Source organism: Pholcus phalangioides, unplaced genomic scaffold, assembly GCF_987345545.1.
Source record: "Pholcus phalangioides strain wild (caught in Gottingen) unplaced genomic scaffold, Ppha-v1.0 ptg000001l_1, whole genome shotgun sequence".
NCBI lineage: Eukaryota > Metazoa > Arthropoda > Arachnida > Araneae > Pholcidae > Pholcus > Pholcus phalangioides.
This window is the reverse complement of record NW_028301594.1, coordinates 2,893,176-2,918,753: the sequence shown is the minus strand read 5'-3', so window position 1 is coordinate 2,918,753 and position 25,578 is coordinate 2,893,176. Positions and strand designations below refer to the sequence as shown.

The following is a 25,578-nucleotide window of genomic DNA, read 5'->3' as shown; positions in this document are numbered from 1 at the left end:
TCGCAAACCTTTGTGAGAGGTGTCGCGGTGAGGTGGAGACATTGATTTGTGCGCCTGTTCATGCTTTGAAGTGGTTCTTTTATATGGGAAAGTACCTACTACAAAATACTCTGGGGGAGCCGCTGACGAATCGTGCATTGGGCGAAGGAGCCGCGGGTGACAAAAGTTTGAGAACCACTGCCATAATTTATTCCAAATTTACTTAAAAAAGATTATGTATTATTTCACACACACTCTTCTAATTTTTTCTTCTAGATTCATGTGAAGAACTCTTTACGTAAAAATAAACCTAAATTCATCAAACTATACAGTTTTAAAAGTTTACAGAATGAACTGAGATAATTACATAATTAATGATATATAATGTGTACAGCTAATATTTTCTTTCAACTAATTATTCAGGATGCTACCTGAACGGCCAATATTATGAGGATGGTGCGCAGCTGCCCCGAGATCCAAAGCGGCCCTGCGAAGTTTGTTACTGCATAAGGAACAGCACGTCTTGTGTGATGCAGGAATGCGAGCTCAAGGTCCACGGATGTACCCCGATCTACAAAGACGGCCAGTGCTGTCCGTGTCGTTACAACTGCAGTAAGTTTGAAAGAATATAATTGAAGTGTTCTCGTGCAGGAATCAATTTTCATATTTAGTAGTTTCGCTGCCCCCGTCAATTTAAATTTTGATATAACTCGATTGAAGCAATGTACAGCTGTTTTGCGATGATAAAATCATGAATCATTCAATCAGGGCCACAACTGGTGAGGGGAGGATAGATGGATGTGGTGCCCAAGGAACGAGACTAGAGGGGGGGGGTGTGCAAATTTCACCCTTTAATCTCTCCTTCAACGTTACAAGGGGCCACTAAAGTTGTTTGAAGTGAAAATTCTACAGCGATATAATAGTGAAAGCGGCATAAGAATGAATTTCTATGAGAAGAGGAAATTCATCACAGAAAGGGGTGAAACGTTTTCCTTTTCCTCAAAGCCCAACTTTCTTTTTCCTCTAAATGATTGTGTGATGAAGGTCCGAGAAGCAGATGGGTTGTAGTGGTGGTGGGGGGGGGGATGTCAATAGAGGTTTGACCCTGTAAGGAAATAAGAGGTGGACGGAGGGGTCGGTTTCTAGATAGGTAAAACCGCTCACATTGACGCAAAGCAACTTACTTCCGTTACATCAGAAGAGGAAGGGTTGTGTCGGAGAAATTAGCAAAGATTAATCGTAGTGGGCTCCTTGCCCCCGTGCCCACAAGTATACTCGCGACGTTCTGCGGATGAAAACATGAAAGCAGCTATCAAGTCGATGTAACGCACAAACCATTTGACTAAAAATGTATAGCTGAACTCAATGACAAGGGAGAAAAATTGCACGTGTGCCCAGTGGCACATAAGGGCTGAAAACCGCCACCACCAGACCAACCGTGACCCGCTCTGTCGCAGGGCTGAAGACCGCAGATTTCAAAAGAAGTGAGAAGATTTGTGGGGCAAGTAAGAAGATGAAGTTGGCAAGTTGAGATGGAATATTCGAATGATCTAAATATACAATATATACAAAATGTATACAACGCCTCCACTGCGACGGGAAACGAGGAAACAAAGCCGTCGTCCACAGTGCTGAGCAGTTTTGCTTCCCTTTCTTTTTACAGAATATGCAATATACACACACACACAGATGAAAACACACAGAGCCTCCACTTCCACGGGAATAATCAAACAGAGCGTCCGTTCACAGTGCTGGGCATTTTAGCACATTTGAGTTACTCACAAATACTATTATAGCATAAGTTTAACTTAATAGCTTACTTTAATAGCTAAATTAAAAGCATAAGTTTCCCTTTTTTACATAATTGGGAATGTCATAAACATTACTATAAATACAATACATCATGCGTGCAGCCGGTTTTTAATGCATTTTTAAACGTTGACATAATTTACATTATGTGTTGGCATACTTATAATAATTACAAATTTTTGAAAATTGGGGAATCTAGTCATGTCAAACCTAGAAGTTTCACTTCTATCGCGAGATATTCCCGCGAAGATTTTTTTTAATAGTTTTGAGGCCAAGTTTGTGCAGGGAACGTGAAATATTTTACAGCACAAGGAATAAAGGAACCCTAAATACGAAGCCTATATGTACTACACGCAGCTTAGATACATGCATTCAAGTACTTTACATGAACGATTTCATTTTATGTACAGATATTAAAATTCCCTTCTTTTTCATCGCAGCTTACGAAGAAACTACCACAGCACCACCGGGAATAACTCTGGAAGAACTTTCAGGTTAGTTTACGTACAATTTCACTACTTCGTGTACTTACATGTACTCATTGCAGATTAACAGAATACATTGTACAACGGCACAAAAATATTGTCGACGTTCAGCCAGTCGACGCTCGATTTTACGAACCTCTAATTTATGAACACGCTCTTTTTTTACAAACTGGTCCTCTGTCCCAAACAGCATGCCATAGAGATAATATTGAAATCTCATGTCTATTAACACTCTATTTTACGAACTCGTTTCCCCCCTCCCCCCCCCCCGTTATTTTATTCTTCTACTGAGCTCGTTGTAACCAAAGGTAAATCAATTGAAAAGGTCTTCATTTTGGACTTTGGGGGGTAAAAGTTCACAAGCTTTTCATCACCAACATGAAAATTCACATTCGATAGTTCGCGAGGTTGACCAGGACGTGAAGATGCGTCGACAACGTAATTCACCCTTTGTGCATTATGATTTGATAAATTGGTGGGGTTTACGAAATGGTATGATTCATTAGCTTATTGATAAGGCAATTTCTGAGTCGGGAGTCGATCGAACTAACTCCTGTTTGTCTACTTTCCTCTTAGCAATTTTAACAAAACGGAAAAGGTTGTGCTTGGCAGTAAATGGGGGGGGGGGGGAAATTGTAAAGAATTTAATGTGCGAACTCTCACTAAGACAGAAATTGTCAAAACGTACGAGAATCCAAAAAGTGCATTGAGTACTCAAATCAAAGATCAGCAAAAGTTCGTTTGTGCAGCAAGTGGATCCAGCGGCGTTCCACCATCTCGAAAATATTTCAGAAAAGCGAGAATTTTCCGGAGCTCGAAAAGGCACTCTCAAGTTGCTTGGCCGAGAGGAAAAAATTCCTAATCGACGGAAATCTTCTGAAACAAAAGCGGACTTATTTGTCTCAAAGTTAAACTTGGAAGGTTTCAAAGGATCAGATAGGGTAGCTGAAATTCAAGAAAATACACGGCCTGACGCGCCACGGTCATTTTTTGCACACGACGGCTAATTAGACCGGGACCTACAATTTATTGCCGATTCCGAACGGCAGGCTTGTTTTATACTAATCAAGAGATTGGTGCGCTAACCCCCCTCGATGGGGGACTCCCTGCGGTAGCAATATTTCACCTGACTTTTCAGAGAAAGTGCAGCTGTTGGTTTAACTGTCACCAGTGAATGGAAAGAAAGGAAGCTAAAAAATTATTGATTACCGCCAAATGCTACGATGAAGCAAACAAAAATAATTGATTTGATCAACTCATATATATTTTATTTCCTCCATTCTTTTGATCATCTCTCCCATTTACGAACTTTCGATTTTACGAACTAATTACGAAGTCCGTAGGGTTCGTTGAAACGAGCATCGACTGGAAATACGCTTGAAAAAATGTATTTTTTTTCTTCCCTGTTGAAGGAATTGGATGAGGAAACCGAGTGGCACCAGCACCTCCTAGAGATAGAAGGCCTCTGCAGTGTTTGCCATAAACGTCATTCAGACTACCTAGCAAGTTTGCCACATTTTGAAACATGGCATCCTATTTCATTTCTTCTTATTTTGGCGTAGAATCTTCCTGATTGGCTCACAAATACCACATAGTGATTAGATGTGGGGCATAGAAATTGCCAATTCTGAGCCCGATCATTTCTTTTCCTCACAACGATGATACTGGCACGAGCAGGGAATTTTTTTCCCCCTGAATATTCTTAGGGAAAATGGACTACTTACTGACGTCACAAGCAGACTGCGGAAGCCTTCTAACTCTAGGAGGTACTGGTGACACCCAGGCTCTATCGCACAGGCAATGTAAGCACTATGTCGGGTGTCACCGGAATCTCATTAAGAACAAAAGCAATTCGATTAAGTGTAAAATCAACTCAAAGATCTCAATCGTAATCTGAGTTTGCCATCAAAAATATAATATTTTAGTCTCTCGTTGGTTCTTTCCCTCTCACCCAGAGGTTTGGCAGCCAGTGGGGTACTCGAATTTTTGCCGCCCTCTTCTTGCATTCTAGTCAAATTTTTTGATTACTCTTTCCTAGAATTCGCCACCCTATGCTACAACCCGCTTGTCCCCCCTCCCTCCTGCAAGTACATCTGTTGTTTGGTCACTGTTTGGTTACTTGAACACGCTCTATGCAATGCTGTCTTCACGCATGCCTCCCCTTCCTCGGCAGGGGCCTCATGAAAATATCTGGTTAAAATTTTCGAAAGTACGCACGTCTCGCCAGGTAGGGCGAGACATGCTTACGGCCTCAGAAAAATCTTCCGGGGGGGGGGGGTCGCTTTGCCCGGGGGCCCAGGATGCGTAAGACAGCTATGACTTTCTAGGCACCTCACTGAACTGGTCCCTCTCTCTGTAAGTCATTCGTTTGGTCATTCACTTGCTCTAAGTCATTCTTTTGCCGAAATCCCTTTCGGGGGGAGGGGCTAATGCGGGTTTTTTTATTGTTTATGAAAAATATTTACAATGCAAGAGGGCCACTGCTACGGGGTGGCCCGTAGCACATTCCCAGAACCCTTTGGTCACCTGCGGCACAGTTCCAGAACACTTAAGTGATCCACGGTGCCACGTCATTCAAGTTACCCGTGGTACCGTCCCATCTCAAGCGGCCGGCGACTTATTTTAGGATAACTGAGTGATCCGCAGTACACTCACAGATCACTTAAGTACAACGTGGCAAGTTTTCAAATCAGTAAATCAGTGAAATGGCCCGCACTATCCTAAAGGTTTTCACACTTGCCGTAGATGATTTTTCTATAATCGCTTTAGTACACGTTACCTTTTTTGATAACTTTATAAAACCATTAAAAACTTTGTAACACCATTAAAAACTGTGTTTTCAGATGGTTGCACCACTGATGAAGGTGTACTCATCTCTGATGGTGAAGCAGTCAACTCGACGAACCCCTGCGAGCACTGTTACTGCATGCGTAACGAAGTCGTGTGTGCCATACAGGAATGCCAAGCACCTAGTGACCAATGCAGACCCTTACCGGCGAAGCCAGGTCAATGCTGCCCCGACAAGTACGACTGCCGTAAGTACCATGCTCTGTTCTTGGTCTCCGTATTTCTACCTTACAATGATTATGAGAGACTATTTAGAAATATTGTGCGCTGAATGCGTTTTTTTTTTCTTTTCCTTGTCCCTCGCGCAGCGGCTTCTCCAACTGACTCGACACCTCAAACTCTCAGCACGACAGCGGTCACATCGACATTGACTTTCGCGACGGTTTTCTCAACGGAAGGCGATGTGCCCGAATCATCTTCTGCGAAATCAACTGATTACCAAGTAACTTCGACGTCAGCCGAAAGTACAACCTCGCCACCAGCACTGGCGTCGACACCACAGCGGAGACCGATTTTACCGGCGGGAGCTATCCCTGGAGAGTTACGCACCACATCAACACCATCTGCTGAAGAAAGTGACGGTGGATCCACTAAGACTCCGAGTATCCTCTCCATACCGGGCGAAGGTAAATTCGCATCACCTAAATATTGGTTATTTTTTCATTGCAACATGATCATGCAAAAACATACACTTTATATTTCAAAAAAAAATCTGTATCCTTTTTTTTTCGGAGTTTCAACGTTTTCTCGAATTTCTAGAAAAATAATGGGCAAATCGTTTTGAAATTTGGGTAATTTGACGTAAATCCTATGCTTGTGCTCACAATTTCCAATGAAAACTTAGTGTATTTAAGGAACCGACAAAAATTAAATAAGAAAAAAATGTTTTTGATCAACCCTGTATGTGAGATAAAAACTGCAAATAATTTCCAACTTTTACACAATATTGTACCAACCTTAGACAATATTCTTATGCATTTTCAAGCAAATAGCACGTATATTCACGAAGATATTAATGTTTTCTATAACAACTCCAATTTCCACCACGTTTTTTTTTGCTCATAACATGAATTTCAACCAGTTTTTTCACGAAATTTGCAGACGAACTAGCACTGTACATGAGACACCCTGTGTAGGAAATTAGAATGTGACAATTCTCATCATTTAATGAGATATGAGCATTTTTAGTTAATGATTTTTAATCGCGAATGCACAGAAAATGTATATTTTATTTTTTTCCATAATTTGGTTGCCGGGGGTATAATTATATTTATTTATATGCAATATTGTTTGGCCGCGGCCTATACAAGGGTGGTGAGATTTGACATAGGCTATTGATGCTACATACAAAATCAGAGATTGAAGTACGGTCTACAGAATTTGATGGGAAGTTGTTCCAACCAATAATTGTACGGGGAGAAAACTAAATTTGAAGCAATCTGTGGATGCAGGAAAAGCTTTCAATTTTCGGGAGTGGTTGAATATATTGGAAAGATGTGAAGATTTGATTCGAATGTGGGTAGTGTCAATGTTAAAATAGCCGGGGATAATTTTGAAAAGTAGAGATAGGCTAGAAAGAAAGGCATTTCTACGGGAGGTAAGTGGGAGGATATTAAGTTTGCGTTTGAGCTGTGTGATGGAAACAGAGGAAGACCAGCAGTTTAAAACAAAATGGGTAGATTTATTTTGGATAGATTCCAACTTATTTATATTGCTTTGTGTATGGGAAATCAAATTTCGCAGGCATAAGAGAGGACAGGAAGAATAAATATCTAGTGCAACGTGTCTATGGAAATTTTAGTTAAATTTCATGAAAATTCGAAAGATATACGCGATATTGTGAGCTGTAATTTAAGTTACTGGCTGAGGAAACCTAGATGATAAGGGAATTTCCAGAAAAACTAGTATTTCGATTACTTTCTGTCATTTGATTATTCCATTAGGTTTCTTCATTTTGACATCATACACTTGTGTTATATTCAAGTATTTCTCTTACATAGCGTCAGGCACATGTCTTCGCTGAATCGCCTAAATCTGTGAGCTTATTTTTAAAATACTCGAATAATATAAGATAATCGAGAAATACCAAATTTGTGGAAAAAATCCCTTATCATCCACGTACTCTCAGCCAGTAATTACAGCTCACGATATCGCATATACCTTTCTCAATTTTCACGACATTCAACTGACACATTTCCTTAAAAATTGCACTATATAAATATACCGGGCAACCAAATTATAAACAAATAAGATATATATTTTCTTTTCGTGCACGCGCGATTATAAATCTTTAGCTAAAAATGCTCATGTCTCATCAAATAAAATAAACAAAATAAACTGTCGCATTCTAAATTCCTACGCGCGGTGTCTCATGTATAGTACCAATTCTTCTACAAATTTCGTAAAAATTGGTTGAAAACTCCGAATGTTATAAGCACAAAAAAACATGAGATGAAAATTGGAATTTTTATGGAAAACATTTTTATCTTCGTGAATATACGTACTATTCTCACGGAAGTGCACATTATTGCACAAAGTTAGCACAATATTGTGTAAAAGTTACAGATCATTTGCAGTTTTTTATCGTACAACAAAATCCTTTTTTTCTTATTTAATTTCTTGTCGATTCCCTAAATGAACTCGCGGCTAAATTTTCACTGGAGATTGTGAGTATAAGCATACGGTATATATGACCGAAATTTCAGAACAATTTGCCCAGTATTTTTCTATAAATTCGGAAAAAAAAGTGTTGAAACTCTAATAAGGACACAGGCTTTTGGCAATATAGTGTATATATATATATATATGCCCTTCACATGTGGGAAAAATTATTATAATTGCCAACATTTCCACGAATGCTAGTGTTTCATGTCAGGAAAACCAATTAATTTGACGAGACATTCCCACACATTTCAGGTGAATGTCGCATTGATGGAGTTGTCTTCGAGAACGGCCAAAGCATTCCCACTTCTGATTCTTGCAAGATAAATTGCCACTGTGTTAACAGTGTCATTCAATGTGAAGATGTTTCCTGTGATCCAGAACCAGTGGCGCCTGAAGGTCAGATCTGTGAACCCGTTAAGCGAGACGGCGAGTGCTGTCCCATATTTGAATGCCGTGAGTATAAACTTTTGAAAAAACAAAAAAATTGCTTAATTTATTCTTTCCTCCTCTTTGTCTTTGGGCTGACATTTTTCGCTGCTTTCGAAGCAATGTATTCGATTCGAAAATGATCATAAATAAACACAAAATAGTCTGAAACGACCCCTCGTTATGATATATCGGGTGTGCCGAACACAGACACCTAAGCTTCAAAAATAGATTTTCTTAAAAACGGGTTAATATGATCTAAATTATATATTTTTTGCACTGTTAAAGACAGCGTTGAAAATTTTTATCCTTCTACTGTTTTAGTTTAAAATTTCGTCGATAGATGGTGCTGATACAATTTGTATGTGCCTGATCAACTTTAAAAAAAAATTAACGTTTTGATTGATATACGTGAGTGTGAGTGGCCATGTGTGTATGCAGCAGTGGATACATCAAATTGAATCTGACATGAAAATCAATGGAGTTTCTGCACCTGCAGCGTCATCTACCGTGGAAATTGTAACTACAATGAAAATTCGCTACAGCCATACTCGATATAACGATAAATTCCCCTAAAACGATATTTTTCCAAATCTTGTATGGAATTGCCTATGGTCAAATGTTAAACTCCTCTCCATATAACGATATCTTTTTCTTCGATAAACCCCTCTATAACGATATTTTCTGGCGATATATATCGAAACCGCTTCAACGATTAATTGATATTTTACTCAACAAATTCCCTTTGATATATTTTTAAATTCCTCACAGGGTTTGTTCTTTAGAGGGTGTTTAATAACATTGGCATTTGGTGCTATCTACCGTCCGAAAGTGTAAATGAAGTTGCCGTGAAGCTACTTTCCGTGTAGTACACAACAGTGCTCTGCGGTAAACCACTTTATAGTATGAAACAACGCACTTTTAATTTTATTAATCAATTATAACTTTTTGTTGCTTGAAATGAATTTTTATGGTTGTACCCCAACAATGCCAATTTAGAAGAGATGCCAACAAGCGCATAAATTTGATGGTAACTGATGATAATGTTGCCTCTCTCGATGTAACGATATAACCTACAATGATATTTTTCTTGGTCCACAGAGTATTGTTATATCGAGGTTTCACTGTACTTGAATCCATCAAACCTGGTAATTATAATTTTATAGGCTGTCTGACAGACATGCGAAAAGAATTAATTTTGATCATTCAACGTTTTTAGGATATTAAATTTTGGAAGTTAGGGGTCAGCTTTATACATGTATATGCCGCTCTCTCTCTCTTCACATGATTTATGTCACTCTTGTTGTGCTGGTTTTCAATGTACTTCTCCATTTTCAGATGAAGATAAACTTGCGAGACCAGAAATTACAACGGACATTGTTAGACTAGATGAGTCAATTACTACATCGGTCAGTCCGAAATCTGATACGGAATCTGCTGAAGGAGCTGTCACAGAACAGGGACCCACTGATATAACCGAAACAAGTAAACAAGAAGATATCACTGAAGAGGATGGAACAACTTCAGCCACCACTGAGAAACCCTATTCGAGTCCAGAATCCACTCCTGACGCATCAACTGTTTCAGAAGAAACATCTGATGCCACAGAAGTGAGTGATAGCTCATCTTCAGAGCCGCAACAACAGCAGGTCACGTCCACGAAGATGACAGAAACTCCGTCACAAACTGAGGGCCAGAAGGTGTCAGACGCGACAACTGCATCCGTTAAAGACCAGACCCCGTCAGCGGACTCAAAAACTACTACCACTCAGTTCTCCATCATCACTGAAACCGATTCGACCCGTCCAACAATCTCCACCGTAGTCAGAGAACAAGTGAAGCTGACGACAGATGTCCCGTCCTCACCTACGGATGAAGATACAGATTCCACTGAACCACCTGAACAAGAGCAAACTGATGCCGCGAGCCCCACCGACCGACGAACGAGTGCACAAACTTCCGATGCCACGGTTTCGACGCCATCTAGTGATATCCCAGAGGAACCATCGACCGAGACTCTCACGACCGGGGACTTGAGCGGGACACCAGCGAAAGAATCGGAATCACGCTTCTCGTTACCACCGGTAGCACCAGAAGAGATCAGGTCGACAGAATCGACTAGAGACAGCAGTGAGGTCACAGACGGCAGACCCAGCGAATCGACGGACTCGATAACTACTGGTCCGAAAACGACTGTATCAACTCCTGTCTCCGATACCTCAACTGCTGAAAAAGAGAAGGAAGCGACTACCGAAGCATCGGACACGACTACTACTGACAAGCCAATCACCGAGGAGCAATCTACCCCTGAAATTGAGATTTCTCAAACAACTGACCAATCCATTGATTCCGGGGAATCAACTTCCTGGACCACAGTCACAAGCGTCTCCCAAAAAGTCACCGAAGAAGACGTATCAATCGCAACATCTACTGCAGCAAGCGACGTCGAACGTAAGTACATAGACACCTTAACATTGACAAATAAATCCGTCTTGCGCATCACAAAAATGCGGAACCTCATCGCCCTGATGAAGTGGTTCTTAACCAGGGGTTCGTGAACCCCCTTGAAAATCCTTGGAGAGTTTTCAGGGGATCCGTGAGCTTGGATGAGAAAAGAATCAACTCATTGTTTTTACATTATTATGTGCTGAATTACTTTGTGTTAATTAATTACTTTGTTATTTAATTACTTAATTACTTTGTGTTAATTAATTACTTAATTACTTTGTGTTAATTAATTACTTTGTTATTTAATTACTTAATTACTTTGTGAATATTATTTTTGGTCTCTTGCCTTCGTGTGTTGCGGGCCACTCAAGTGCTCTAGGAATGTATAGCAGGCCGCTTAAGTGCTGTAGGAATGTTTTGCAGGCCACTAAATTGCTCTAAGAATGTGCCGCGCGTCACTCAAATGTAAGGATGCCACGGATCACTTCAGTAATCTGGAAAGGTGCCGCGTGTAACTTGAGTGATGTAGCACTCGCTGCGAGCCACTCAAGTGCTCTAAAACTGTGCCATAAGGGATCTCTAAATGTGACACGGACCACTCAAATACTCGGGAACCGTTCAGCGGGTCAATTAAGTGATTTGTGAATGTGCCACGGGCCTAACTGAGTGATCTGAAAATGACCCAAGAGCAGCTTAAATGCCATGGAATTGTGCCACGGGGTCACTTAAGCGATCTTTCAAAAATGTGCTGCTTAAATCTTGATTTTTACAAAATTAGGTTTATGGTGGCTCGCCACATCAAATACCCCCCCCCCCCGAGGGCCACGCGGCCCTCGCGTCATGAGTTCAGCATATATGGCTTAGTGGGTGGGTCGCAATGAATTTCTTGAAGAGAAATGTTGAGTTTTTAGCCTTCAAATAGCATTGAAGTTAACAGAAATTTCTTAGAATAACATATAAAGGCACTTTATTTTAATTTTTTTAATATTTTTGCATAAATATGAATTTTCGATCATCTAGGGGAGAATAAGGGGGCTCGTGCCCCCTCCCCCAGTGCTCGTTTCTGATCCCAATGTGCGTTACGAGGTAGGGGCAAGAGCTGACGAAATTTTGTTGACCAGGTGGGGAGAGGGGGCGGTCAAAAATGGCTAAAAAATTGCTGACGTAATACTTGAACGACCCCATAGTTTGAAAAACATAAATTGCACACACTAAAAAAAATTCACGTAACTAGATACGACCTCAAATTGTGACATGCACACTTCCGTCACAACGCATTCGTTAGTAAATTGCCTATGGCGATAGACCGGAGTTGCTCTTGGTTTGAAAGATTGAAAAAGTCTTGAAGTTATAGGTATGAATGCGAGCCAATCTCCCATTTGAAAAGTCCACCGGGAGCAGGCAGACCTTCAACACGCGATGCTTACTTAACACGAACATTCAGACATTTTCCATTTTCACTTCGAAATATAGAATTCCAGATAGCAGCACGAGTATTACACGAAACAAGCATTAATACGTTCGGGCTACATCAGGGTCACCATTACCAGACGCGGGGCCTGGCGCAAAAATAATAGCTAGATCCCCTTAGCCCGGTTTTTTTCTTCTGCAAGAGAGGGAAATCGAAGTTCAGAAAATGAAATAAAAGAAATAATTTCAGAATTGGTGAAAATTCTGGAATTTATTTTAAAAAAACCAATTCCAGGTATAATGGAAATTTCGAATTTATGCAAGAAATTATTGCCACCGTAAATGCGCACACCCTCTTCCCCAAATACGGGGCCCGGTGGGATCACACCTGCCTCACACCCCCTAACGGTTTTTTCAGAAGAATGTTTATTAGGCATACAGTCGGATCCCGTTATAACGAGACCGGAAAAATCACACTTCGCTGTAATGAAATTTCGTTATAAAGGAATTCCAGGTTTATGCATTGTTCCTATGTAAGCTTATCCGGGGGATTAGAAAAGTGTTCGTTAAAACGAGATTTCCGCTGTATCGGTATTCGTTAAAACGGGATTCGATTGTATATATTAGGTTTAAGGATTCGTGGTACTGTAATTAGTAGTCTTGATAATTCGCAACCGTTGCCAAACTGATTTTCTAAACCTATCTCTTCAGGATGCATGTTTGAAAATGTCCCTTACAATGACGGAGACATTGTGATCGGAGCCAATCCTTGCGAGCATTGCTTCTGTGCAGTGACTGAGATAATTTGCTCTCCGATCATCTGCAAGCCTTTGTCACCAGGATGCCAAGCAGTTCCTCAAGAAGACAGCACAAAATGCTGTTCGGAAGAAGCCATCTGCGGTAAGTTCACGACCGCGAGCATCATGCGAAAAAATGCAAAAAACTATTATTAGCTTCATGTAATGAGTGACATCATATAGTCTGTGGTTTTTTGTTGTTTTTATTTTGTTTTTCTTCCAACCAAAACCGCTATTCCAATCAATTATACGATCGACATCTATTAGCGGTTGAGGAAAGTTCAAAGCTGTGTAATCATCACTGACGTTTTCCTCGAAACGCGCGACCTTAATCGCCCTGAAGATGGTACTCGTCTTCTTTGAAGGTGGTAGCGATCGGTTAACGGTGTCTTAAATATATTCATCATGTCATCACTGGGACGCGTCACCAAAACTCTTTGTACATAAGGAAGGCATCTTAAGTATATTGGTCACGCCTCTCGTTTCCATCTTTTTTTCTCATTACTTTTTGTCGGCAAGAACCAGACTACTAACCCTTTAAGCGGCACAGCAGAAATCACTAACCCTCCCCCCACCTTCAAAATGCAATGTCTTTATTTCTAACGGGATTTGTGCACGATCTTAGCTTCCCATGCTTTCCTATGGGAAAAATCTCCTTCGTACCAATTTGTTAGAGGTTAGGAGAAGGAATATCAATTAATCAATCAATCAATTAATTTTAATTGTTTGAGCATAGCTCATTACAAAATAATGCATAATACATACATCAGCAATAGCATACATATTAGTGACAACACTGGTTTAATGCACAGCAGGAAAGAAAAAACTAAGTATTGATCCAAATGATGGAGCACCAGAATTATCTCATGCAGCCCTTCCAGCCAGAAGGCGATAACACAGAACATTCAAAAAGGATACCAATCTTTCCCAATTTCAGTCGTCTGCATACAGGGATTGCAGACATGAATGAATGAACGCCAGGGGCTCTGCCACCGGACTTATCACGTTGCCGAGATCTCTTCCAGCCCAGCTTCGTGGCAGAGTCTGAGTTGCGCTCGGTTTCAAAGAAAAGACTAGTGTCTAACATGAAAAATTTATGGCAGATGGCAGCCCTACGCATATAACAAACATTACACAGAAACAAACTTCACGGAAGGTTCACTTCACGCACACACACACACACGCACACACACATTCCAAGATGTACCAATTCATTAAAAGTCTCGCAGAGGAATATGGACGAGGTGCGTGTCTGGTTTAGTAGCAGTGTCTATGACACAGCTTACCCAATTTTTTTTCTTTTTTGCTTATATCTTCCCCCCCCCCCCTTCCCTTGGGGCCACGTAAGTCACCTTGTTTTTCAGCAGGGAAAGTAGGTAACAGCTTCGGAAACAATACAGGGTGATTCCAATTGTTTATACATTGGACTATCTCTGCAACCGTTGACACTTTAGGAGCATATTTTCAGTTACGAAAACTTTTCAAACGACATGCGGTTTCTTAAAATGTAGTAATTTATTTAAGGGGTCGTACACACACAAAAAAAATAAAGAAATTAACTTTCTATTTAACTTTGTGTTAAACAGATGAGTTAGAAAGTTCTTCTAGTCCCATGTTTTCTGAGGCCAACAAAGAAAAGTCCACGTTTCTAAGTGTAATGTTCACTGAATTAAAAAATCACAGAAAAATTGGGAAAGAACAGCATAAACGAGGGAAAGAAACGTTGTCCGTTAGTTTATGCTCATTTCATTTATTTTCGTTCCGTGCACCGCGCACAGGCTCTATCGACCATTGTGAATTTTAGCCATTGCCCCGGATGAGAGGGGCTGGGCGGTGTCGGGTGCTTCATTATAAAATACAGTACATGACACATTATTAAAAAAAAAGTTTATACACATTTAAATAATTCTATCATACAAATTTATATCGATGAGCTCTTATGATGTCTTTGTAGCTCTATTTAGCCCTTTGTTGTTCTCTGTGGCCGGGCACCAGGTCCTGAACCACGTTTTCCCTCGTTGGTTTGTTGGCTCCGGTGAACCCTCCGCCATGGCCAGGTGCTGGACCACGCGCGGTAGTTTATGCTGTTCTTTCCCAACTTTTCTCCGATTTTTAATTCAAACATCTCAGCGCATATTGCACTTAGAAACGTGGAAATCTTTGTTGTTGGCCCCAGGAGAGACAGGACAACAACCTTCTAATTCAGACTTATACCACACACAGGCACTGTATAAAAAGATAATATCTATGTATAAGAAACCTTAAATAAATTACTACATTTTAAGAAACCGCATGCCATTTGAAAACTTTTTGCAGTTGAAAATATACTTCTCTAAAGTCAACGGTTGCAGAGATAGTCTTATGGACAAACAATTCGTGAATCCCTCTGTATGGGATTCTATAGGTCCACTCATAACGGAGCAATAAGAATCTTTTTCGCTTGGAAGAAGGAGTTGGTAACACAGGAAAACTACGCGTGCACAGAGATAACAACGTGACATTTTGAAAGATGTCAAGCACCCCGTGTTCGTAACTACAGCGGTCACACGAATTTTAACAACTAGGTCGCAGGGTTTTCACACATTGGGAGTTTTATATTTAATATTTACATTATATAATGATGCCATCACAAGGAAAAATCAGCTACCACGCAGACAGATTGAGTTATCACGGAGGGAGGGGGCATAAGCGAATACAGAGTGATGTTTCGCCCCCCCCCCCCCCATTCGGTGAAAAAGTTGCACAACAACTGGCACAGGCGAATTGCGGAGGTGAACATTCACCTCCTCTCTTTCAATATACACACTCCTCGGTGATTCGCTTCCCCCCCTTCCCGTTCGGAGGTTCTTTATCCACTTGGTTCACTGGGGGGAGGGGGGTTGCAAGTGATGTCCTCACTGCTTTCAAACCTTTACTCTAAACCATAGTTTCCACAACCTTTTTTGTCCCATCCCATTGTTCCGAATTTTTTTTCTCCCATCGCCCCCCAACGCAATCTAACCTATAGGATCCTATGTTATACCCGTAGCTTCTACCGCCCCCTGGCACTTTCCATCGCCCCCAAGGGGGCGTTAACGCCCACGTTGGGAATCACTGCTCTAAACTATAGTGTTCAAAAGGTTCCGAAATTCACAACGAAAATTGGCCGGTTCTTCATCTCATATTTTAAAGTTATTGTCTTTGTGCGCTGCTTCTGACGAACAACAAAGTTCCTTGATTCCCGTTGTTGTCAATGGACAATGTCACCTTTCTCGTATATCACCTTTCTCGTAGATATTATATATGTGTGTTTATATGTTTGTATATATATGTTTTATATATCTCTTATATATAAGCCCCCCACCTTCGAGGCCTGCTGGCGACGTGCGTATGCACCTACCCATGTAACCTCACCTTTTTGCACGCTGGTGGTCTCTCGGTGCTTAGTGCTCCGGACGTTGCATCGCTCTTCCACCATGGCCCAAACCCTCTACTACTACTAAACCATACATGCACCTCGTCCATATTCCTCTGCGGAACCTCTAACGAATTGGTACATAAGGGAATGTGCGTGAACGTGTAGTGAAACCTGACGTGAAGTTTGTTTCTGTGTAATGATTGTTATGTGTTGTGCTGCCATCTGCCACCAGTTTCTCTAGCTATGAGTGAAATGTAATGGCCCAAACCCTCTCGGTAAGCAGATTATATCCCCTATGGGAACAGAGTGGGGGTCATGTGGTCAGTTTCGGGTCCTTCATCTCTACCAATATCAAGTATGGTCTAATTAATGTTGAATAAGTGCTTGAAGTCGCTTGAAACAGCAGTTTTTACCTTCTTTCCTATGAAATAAACACTTAAGCATCACAGTAATATTTGATCTGTTTCTGAATAGAATCTAATGCGTCCTGTCACATGTCTCTGTGGCAATACAAGTCCTGTCAACCTCTCAACATTTCACCACCCGTAATTGATCAAAGCATCGGGTTCTTTATGAATACCAAAAGCTAATTATTTTACATCTAATCATCTTTTGACATAGAAAAAAATGGCTATGTAATTTTGTTTCTGCGCAGCTTGACCTAATTGGTCATTACTCCATTAAAACCAAAATTCAATGAAATCCAAATAATACTAATGAATATTAATAATTTTCTCTTGATTAGTTAATTCGCGTGAAAATTTTTTTCTTAATTTTTTTTCATTGTTGTTATTACAGAACGAACAGACGGTACGACGGTCCGTGTTCCTATAACACCAACAGATGCGCCTACCACACCAAAATATTCGACGCAGGACGAGAAAACCACCGAAGTAACAGACCGTATTACTAGTGATGTAACAACGATAACCTCTTTTGAAGATAGTGCTGTTTCTACCAAATCAAGTGTTGATACGACTGCCAAATCTGAAATACCCTATTTCGTTACGTCATCAATTGCGCCTGATGTTGAACACTCAACAGAAGCCATTACTGAAAAACAACAAACAGTTCCCGAAAAAGATGTTGAAATCCAAACTATTTCCGATACGAGTCCCACGGAAGAAGACGAAAATCAAACGACGTCCAAGTTTGATCTCACGACGAAAGTGACGGCAACCGAAATCAGTGACACAGGTTCGTCTGAACGACCGACGACGACTTCATCCGACACTACAATCGAACCACGAACGCCCTCCACTCAAGCAAGTGATTCGAGTGCAACGGAAATAAAACTCTCAACAACGACTGCTACAACTTCGATTTCTGAGAAGACTACAATAAGTGCTAGCACGTTTGATTCTCAAGACCTGACAACTGAACAGAGTGGTACTGCTTCTGCTTCTACAGTAAAACTTTCTAGCTTTACCACAGAAACAACTCACTTCCCCATTTCAAGTGAAGCTACTTCTGCGACTGAAGATGAAAAACACGACGAGAAAAGTGCAACAGGCGCGCAGACTCTGGCAACAGAAACAAGGGAGCAGACAACATCAGCCAGCACAACCCATACAGAGCAAGGCACTGAGACTAGCTTCTCCGCATCTCCTCAAGGTATCATAGCAAAAAAAAGACCTGAACCTAGTGAGCAAACCACGTCAGTCAGCATAATGCCAACAGAACAGCAGACTGAACCTGATTTCTCAGAAACTTCAGAAACAGTTACTGATATTTCACAAAAAACAACGGGGCATACTAGTGCGCAAACGACTATTCGCGGCATCACGGAAGTTGGTCCTGAAACTGTAACTGCGTCTGAAAAAACTTTTTATAAAACAACAGTTTCACCATTAGTTGAAATAACAGACTCTTCATCGGATAAACCAACAGAATCGTTATCAGACAAAACGACAGAATCAGATACGACAACGAAATCAGATAAAGCATCAGGTAAAACAACTGAATCACCGTCGGACAAAATAACAGAATTCCGATCGGATAAAACGACAGAACCATCATCAGAAAAAACAACAGAACCATCATCAGAAAAAACAACAGAACCATCATCAGAAAAAACAACAGAACCATCATCAGAAAAAACAACAGAACCATCATCAGAAAAAACAACAGAACCATCATCAGAAAAAACAACAGAACCATCATCAGAAAAAACAACAGAATTACCATTGGATAAAACAACTGAATCGTCACCAGATAAAACAACTGAATCGTCACCAGATAAAACAACTGAATCGTCACCAGATAAAACAACTGAATCGTCACCAGATAAAACAACTGAATCGTCAAATAAAACAACTGAATCGTCACCAGATAAAACAACTGAATCGTCACCAGATAAAACAACTGAATCGTCACCAGATAAAACAACTGAATCGTCACCAGATAAAACAACTGAATCGTCACCAGATAAAACAACTGAATCTTCAGATAAAACAACTGAATCTTCAGATAAAACAGAGTCGTCATCAGATATAACAGAGCCGTCATCAGATAAAACTGAGTCGTCATCAGATAAAACAACAGAGTCGTCATCAGATAAAACAACAGAGTCGTCATCAGATAAAACAACAGAGTCGTCATCAGATAAAACAACAGAGTCGTCATCAGATAAAACAAAAACTGAGTCGTCATCAGATAAAACAACAGAGTCGTCATCAGATAAAACAACACAGTCTTTATCAGATAAAACAGAGTCGTTATCAGATATAACAACAGAATTGTCATCAGATAAAGCAACAGACTTAGATAAAACAACAGTATCAGATAAAGCAACAGACTTAGATAAAACAACTGAATCATCATCGGATAAAACAACTGAATCATCATCGGATAAAACAACTGAATCATCATCGGATAAAACAACTGAATCATCATCGGATAAAACAACTGAATCATCATCGGATAAAACAACTGAATCATCATCGGATAAAACAACTGAATCATCATCGGATAAAACAACTGAATCAAATAAAACAACAGAGTCGTTATCAGATAAGCCAACAGAGTCGTCATCAGATAAACCAACAGAGTCGTCATCAGATAAAACAACTGAATCGACATTAGACAAAACTGAATTAGATAAAACAACTGATTCAGATAAAACAACTGATTCAGATAAAACAACTGATTCAGATAAAACAACTGATTCAGATAAAACAACTGATTCAGATAAAACAACTGAATCAGAAAAAACAACTGAATCATCATCAGACAAAACTGAATTAGATATAACAACTGATTCAGATAAAACAACTGAATTTGAAAGAACAACTGAATCTGAAAAAACAACTGAATCTGAAAAAACAACTGAATTTGAAAAAACAACTGAATCTGAAAAAACAACAGAGTCGCCATCAGATAAAGCAACAGACTTAGATAAAACAACAGCATCGGTCAAACCAACAGAGCACTCATCAAATGAAACAACTGAATCATCATCAGATAAAACAGCTGAATCATCATCAGATAAAACAACTGAATCATTATCAGATAAAACAATTGAATTTTCATCAGACAAAACAACTGAAACAGGCAAAACAACAGAATTGTCCTCAGAAAAAGCAACAGTAACAGATAAAACAACAGAATCATCAGACGAAACAACAGAACCATCAGACAAAACAACAGAATCATCAGACAAAACAACAGAATCATCAGACGAAACAACAGAACCATCAGACAAAACAACAGAATCATCAGACAAAACAACAGAATCATCAGACGAAACAACAGAATTGTCCTCAGAAAAAGCAACAGTAACACATAAAACAACAGAATCATCAGACAAAACAAGAGAATTGTCCTCAGACAAAACAACAGAATCATCAGACAAAACAACAGAATCATCAGACAAAACAACAGAATCTTCAGAAAAAGCAACAGAAGCAGATGAAACAACAGAATCATCAGACAAAACAACAGAATCATCAGACAAAACAACAGAATCTTCAGAAAAAGCAACAGAAGCAGATGAAACAACAGAATCATCAGACAAAACAACAGAATCATCAGACAAAACAACAGAATCATCAGACAAAACAACAGAATCATCAGACAAAACAACAGAATCTTCAGAAAAAGCAACAGAAGCAGATGAAACAACAGAATCATCATCAGACAAAACAACAGAATCATCAGACAAAACAACAGAATCATCATCAGACAAAACAACAGAATCATCAGACAAAACAACAGAATCTTCAGAAAAAGCAACAGAAGCAGATGAAACAACAGAATCATCATCAGACAAAACAACAGAATCATCAGACAAAACAACAGAATCTTCAGAAAAAGCAACAGAAGCAGATGAAACAACAGAATCATCATCAGACAAAACAACAGAATCATCAGACAAAACAACAGAATCATCAGACAAAACAACAGAATCATCAGACAAAACAACAGAATCATCAGACAAAACAACAGAATCATCAGAAAAAGCAACAGAAACAGATAAAACAACAGAATCATCAGACAAAACAACAGAATCATCAGAAAAAGCAACAGAATCATCAGAAAAAGCAACAGAAACAGATAAAACAACAGAATCATCAGACAAAACAACTGAATCATCAGACAAAACAACAGAATCATCAGACAAAACAACAGAATCATCAGACAAAACAACAGAATCTTCAGAAAAAGCAACAGAAGCAGATGAAACAACAGAATCATCATCAGACAAAACAACAGAATCATCAGACAAAACAACAGAATCATCAGACAAAACAACAGAATCATCAGACAAAACAACAGAATCATCAGAAAAAGCAACAGAATCATCAGAAAAAGCAACAGAAACAGATGAAACAACAGAATCATCATCAGACAAAACAACAGAATCAGCATCAGACAAAACAACAAAATCATCATCAGAAAAAACAACAGAATCAGCATCAGACAAAACAACAAAATCATCATCAGAAAAAACAACAGAATCATCATCAGATAAAACGACAACAACAGATACCTCAGCATCAACAACGAGACTCGTGGAAGATAAAACAACCGTGTTCTCCACAGATCAGACAACAGAGACCTTGGGAGACAAAACTGAGGTTCCCGTAGAGAAAACAACAGACACCGTGTCAAAAACCACTGAAAAAACCAGTACTCAGTCATCGCTTCTGATTACAACGCAAGATGATCAAGAAACCAAAACTTTCTCCCCGGACACTATTGACCATAAAACCAGTGACGCTCCTTCAGATAAAACCACAGAAACAGCATCAGATATCGTACAAGAAACGACTGTACAAACAAGTGAGCAGGCAACTCTTACCAGCGCAACAGATGAAGGAACAAAACCTAGCGTCTCAGAAACCTATGACCTTAAAACAACAGAAACTCCGGCAGAAAAGACAACCGAGACCCCTTCACATAAAATAACCGAAACTACCCCAGATACATCTAAAGTCAGTGACCAAACCCTCGAACAAACAACTTCTGTGAGTACGACGCAAGTAGAACAGAAAACGGAGTTAAGTTTCTCAGAAACCCCAACATCGCATACGACAGGAGCCCACACAGTTATCACGACGAAAACCAGCGAGCAGACCACCTCATTCAGTACGACTATAGCAGAACAGGAAACTGATTCCTCAGAATCCCCAGAAGTCACCAGCGATAAGCTCTCAATTGTCACAAGTGACGAATCAACATCAAAATTAACGACAACGTCTGCGTCTCAAGAGGAATCAACAGCAAGTGAAAGTTCTATCGAGTCAATGACTCCAAGTCAAACAACAATACATGGCGATACACCATCAACTGAAATTTCCGAAAGGACGACTACGTCACCTTCGTCTGCTATACCCGATGCTTTCACGACGATAGAAGATGCCGACGACTATTCTAGTGCCAGAACAACGACTCGACGTGAACCTTCGATAATCGGCAAAAAGACTTCGGAAGAGGACGACCACTATGATACTTCGAGTACCGTTGAGGATGACACCTCCACGACAGAACACCAGAAAACGCGTGGACCTCTTGAAGAAACTACCATCCCTGAAGAAATTCAGAGTGACTCACCGTACGACAAACCCCTAACAACGACATCTGATGAATCAACTCCTGGAGTCTCAAATTCCCATACTGAAGGTACACCAGTGACACAGACCGAGGTAATTACTACGACTTCTCTATGGACAACTGAGGTGAAAGTATCTTATTCATCAGAAACCGCTGATTCTGATTCTACTACCGCTTCGGAAAGTACGTCTGTAACTACAGGATCCACCTTTGAGGACACTTCAAAATCATCACAAATAGACGAAACAACTACACCAAGTATCGAAAAACTGACTCATAGCACTAGCACTACTGCTGCATTCCGAACCACCGAAAGTGCATCTACTACTAAGACATTAGTTGATGAAGTACCTACAAAAACAGACGATACGACAACGCAGTATGCACAATCAACTGCAGGTTCTGCAGCAACAACCGCAGCTGAAATGACTGAAGAAACTGTATCACAGACGAAATCGGCTATTGAAACTTCACCACAAGAAACAGATACGTCTACTTCCTCTTCGACGGAATCAGAAGAGACATCATCTTTAGAGACCATACCTGAATCCTCACAAACGCCCAAAATAACGGACCAGCCTTATTTGAGTCCTGAAGTAGAGGATAAGTCGAGCTCTTCAGCTCAACCAGATCAAGATGTGACAACGTTATTACACAGTACCACTGATCGCACACAATCAACACCCGTTCCCAGTACATCAAGTGAATATGAAACTGCTGCAACAACTGGAAAAACCCCGAAAAGCGAAATAGCTACGTTAGCAATACAAACGGAATCGGAGAGCCCAACAGAGTCTCAGATCACAGAAGATGAGACCAAAGAGCCCGTAGGCCAGCAGGATTCGACACTGAGTGCCGAAAGCACAAGTGCCACCGAATTCTCCCCGACGGAAAAATCGACTACCTCTAAGACAGAAGGCGAACACGAAGCGACTCAGAAAATCACGACGCCAGAAGATGACGAAGCGACTACAACCACATCCAAAACAGAACTTTCTCAGGCACCCGAATCACCTATCGGACCAGTATCGACATCCACGACAATAGTAACCACAACTTCCTCTTCTCAAACTGAACAGAAAACATCCGAAAAAACGTCACCCGAAACTTTAGCCGTAGAAAGCCAATCCACAACAATCGTAAGACTAACGACACAGAAACTTCAAACGGACGAAGCAACGACTGCTTCTGTTGGAGATATCACGACATCGAGTTCTTTTACGTCTGAACCATCGAGAACTACTACGACCAGTGATTCAGCGACAGAAAAGGTCATAACTACAAGTATTTCATCGTCTACCGAGGATTCACCTACCACTCCACAAGTAAGCCAGACATCAAGCGAAAGTGCAAGTACTAAAGAAGAACAGAAAACGACCACTGAAAGTGAACCGAAAATAATCACAGAAACTTTCACGGGCGCTAAACCCAGCATTGCCTCCCGAAATCGAATTACAACCGTTGATGATAGAGATGAAACTTCCGAAGATACCGCCGAATCAATTACACCTAGTTCTTCGTTGAAGCCACAAGAAATCCAAACAACAGAACAATTCGAGCCATCGCAGAGGGCTACCGAACCCGACGAAGTAACAAAAACAACGGTTACTGAACAAGAAGAAGACACAACAACCAGTGGATCACAGAGTAGCACATCATCTCCCGAACCGGAGAAACTCACTCAAAAAACTGAAGCAACCACGGGCCGAACAACAGAAATTGTAAGTGAAAAATCTACGACAAAGACTGACAAATCGGAACCACCAACAACTTTTGGTGAAATTTCAACGGTCAAGTCTACTGAATCTGACGAAATCAGCGAACCCACATCTATTGGTTCTATTTTGGAAACGAGCCCACGACAGCCTGAGCAGCCTGAAACTCAAACCAGCACTAGACAACAGACTACGACAGCTGAGACATCGAGTGTCGTGAGTAAAACTGATGAACCTACTGCTGAGGATCTAATCACGACACGTGATACGACTACTGACAGAGAAGTTTCTCAAAGTGAATCCACAGTCGGAGAGGATGATACATCTTCCCCGGAAAGTGATCAAGCGACACACACCGAAAGCGATATAATAAAATTCGATTTCACCACCCGAGCGTCACCAGAGCAACAATCAGAAACAGAGAAACTACCTGAACAAACTACCACCGAATATGTTTCCAGTACCTCAACCGTTACTAAAATTTCTGAAGTTACTACTTCAGTATCCACTGATGGTGCCAGATCCAGTACCACTGACAGCGCAGAAAACCTGACTCAGAAAACTGTGAAAGCAACTGAAACGAGTATCCCAGAAGAAACCAGCACCATTGTCCCACCAGCTGTAGATGAAGAAGAGACCGTTTCCGATTATCGTAGTTCAACTAGCGCCACAGAAAGCGAAACGGAAGACGTGACCACATTCTCTCCGACATCGTCGGAATCCATTGAAAAGGATATCACTGAATCAATTCAAGAAACAGCTTCAGCCGAAGAAGATACGACAGAGACGGCAACCGATGAAAGGGAACAGACCAATCCCACAACAAACATACCAACAACTTCTACTGCTGAAGACAAAAAGACAACATCACTGCCTACTTCGCCATCTCAAGAAACGCAATCGGAAACCGAATCAGATATTGGAACAACGGAAGAAGTCACGACTGGTACTAAAGACCTCATCACTCTTGCTAGAGTGACATCGCCGACTGAAACCGAAACTGATGCGACCGAACAAGAAACTGGTGAATCTTCCTCAACAGACTCTCTTACTTCTACAGAGAAACAAACGACCTCTGCTACCACAGATGCGCAATCTACCGAAGAGAAAATTCACACAACTACTCGTCCAACAACACCACACACCGTAACCACAACCCTAAAAACGACAGCGGTGACCGAAGAAAAGCCTACACAAGATTTGACAACTAGTCCACGAGAATCTATCACCGACGCTCAAACTACCACCGGAAACTTAACGACTTTCCAGCATACAACTTGGTTCGTCCGCAGCACCGAGACGGACGCACAACCGTCATCACCAACATTTACAACAACAACGACGACGACAACGACCACACCGCGACCAGAAACCACTACACATCGTACAACTACGCAGAAAGGTAAAATTACAAAATTCAAATTATAATAATTAGAGCTGGAAATCGATTAAAATTTTTAACTGGTTAATCAAACATTTTTAATCGATTAATTGAATTTTAATCGAATATTTTTCGTCACTATAAAATATTAATTATTGCTATAAAA

At 40.5% G+C, this 25,578-nt stretch overlaps 1 protein-coding gene across 1 annotated transcript in view; it reads left to right on the top strand.

The window, feature by feature from the left end:
• LOC149089685 (uncharacterized) overlaps window positions 1–25,578 on the top strand; it is an 82,397-nt gene that overhangs the window by 41,210 nt on the left and 15,609 nt on the right. The window contains exons 6-13 of the mRNA XM_089236865.1: window positions 403–591; window positions 2,229–2,282; window positions 5,117–5,308; window positions 5,429–5,746; window positions 8,037–8,237; window positions 9,549–10,661; window positions 12,780–12,968; window positions 17,061–25,433. Coding sequence (XP_089092991.1) covers window positions 403–591; window positions 2,229–2,282; window positions 5,117–5,308; window positions 5,429–5,746; window positions 8,037–8,237; window positions 9,549–10,661; window positions 12,780–12,968; window positions 17,061–25,433 — 10,629 coding nt within the window. The remainder of the gene's footprint in view (window positions 1–402; window positions 592–2,228; window positions 2,283–5,116; window positions 5,309–5,428; window positions 5,747–8,036; window positions 8,238–9,548; window positions 10,662–12,779; window positions 12,969–17,060; window positions 25,434–25,578) is intronic.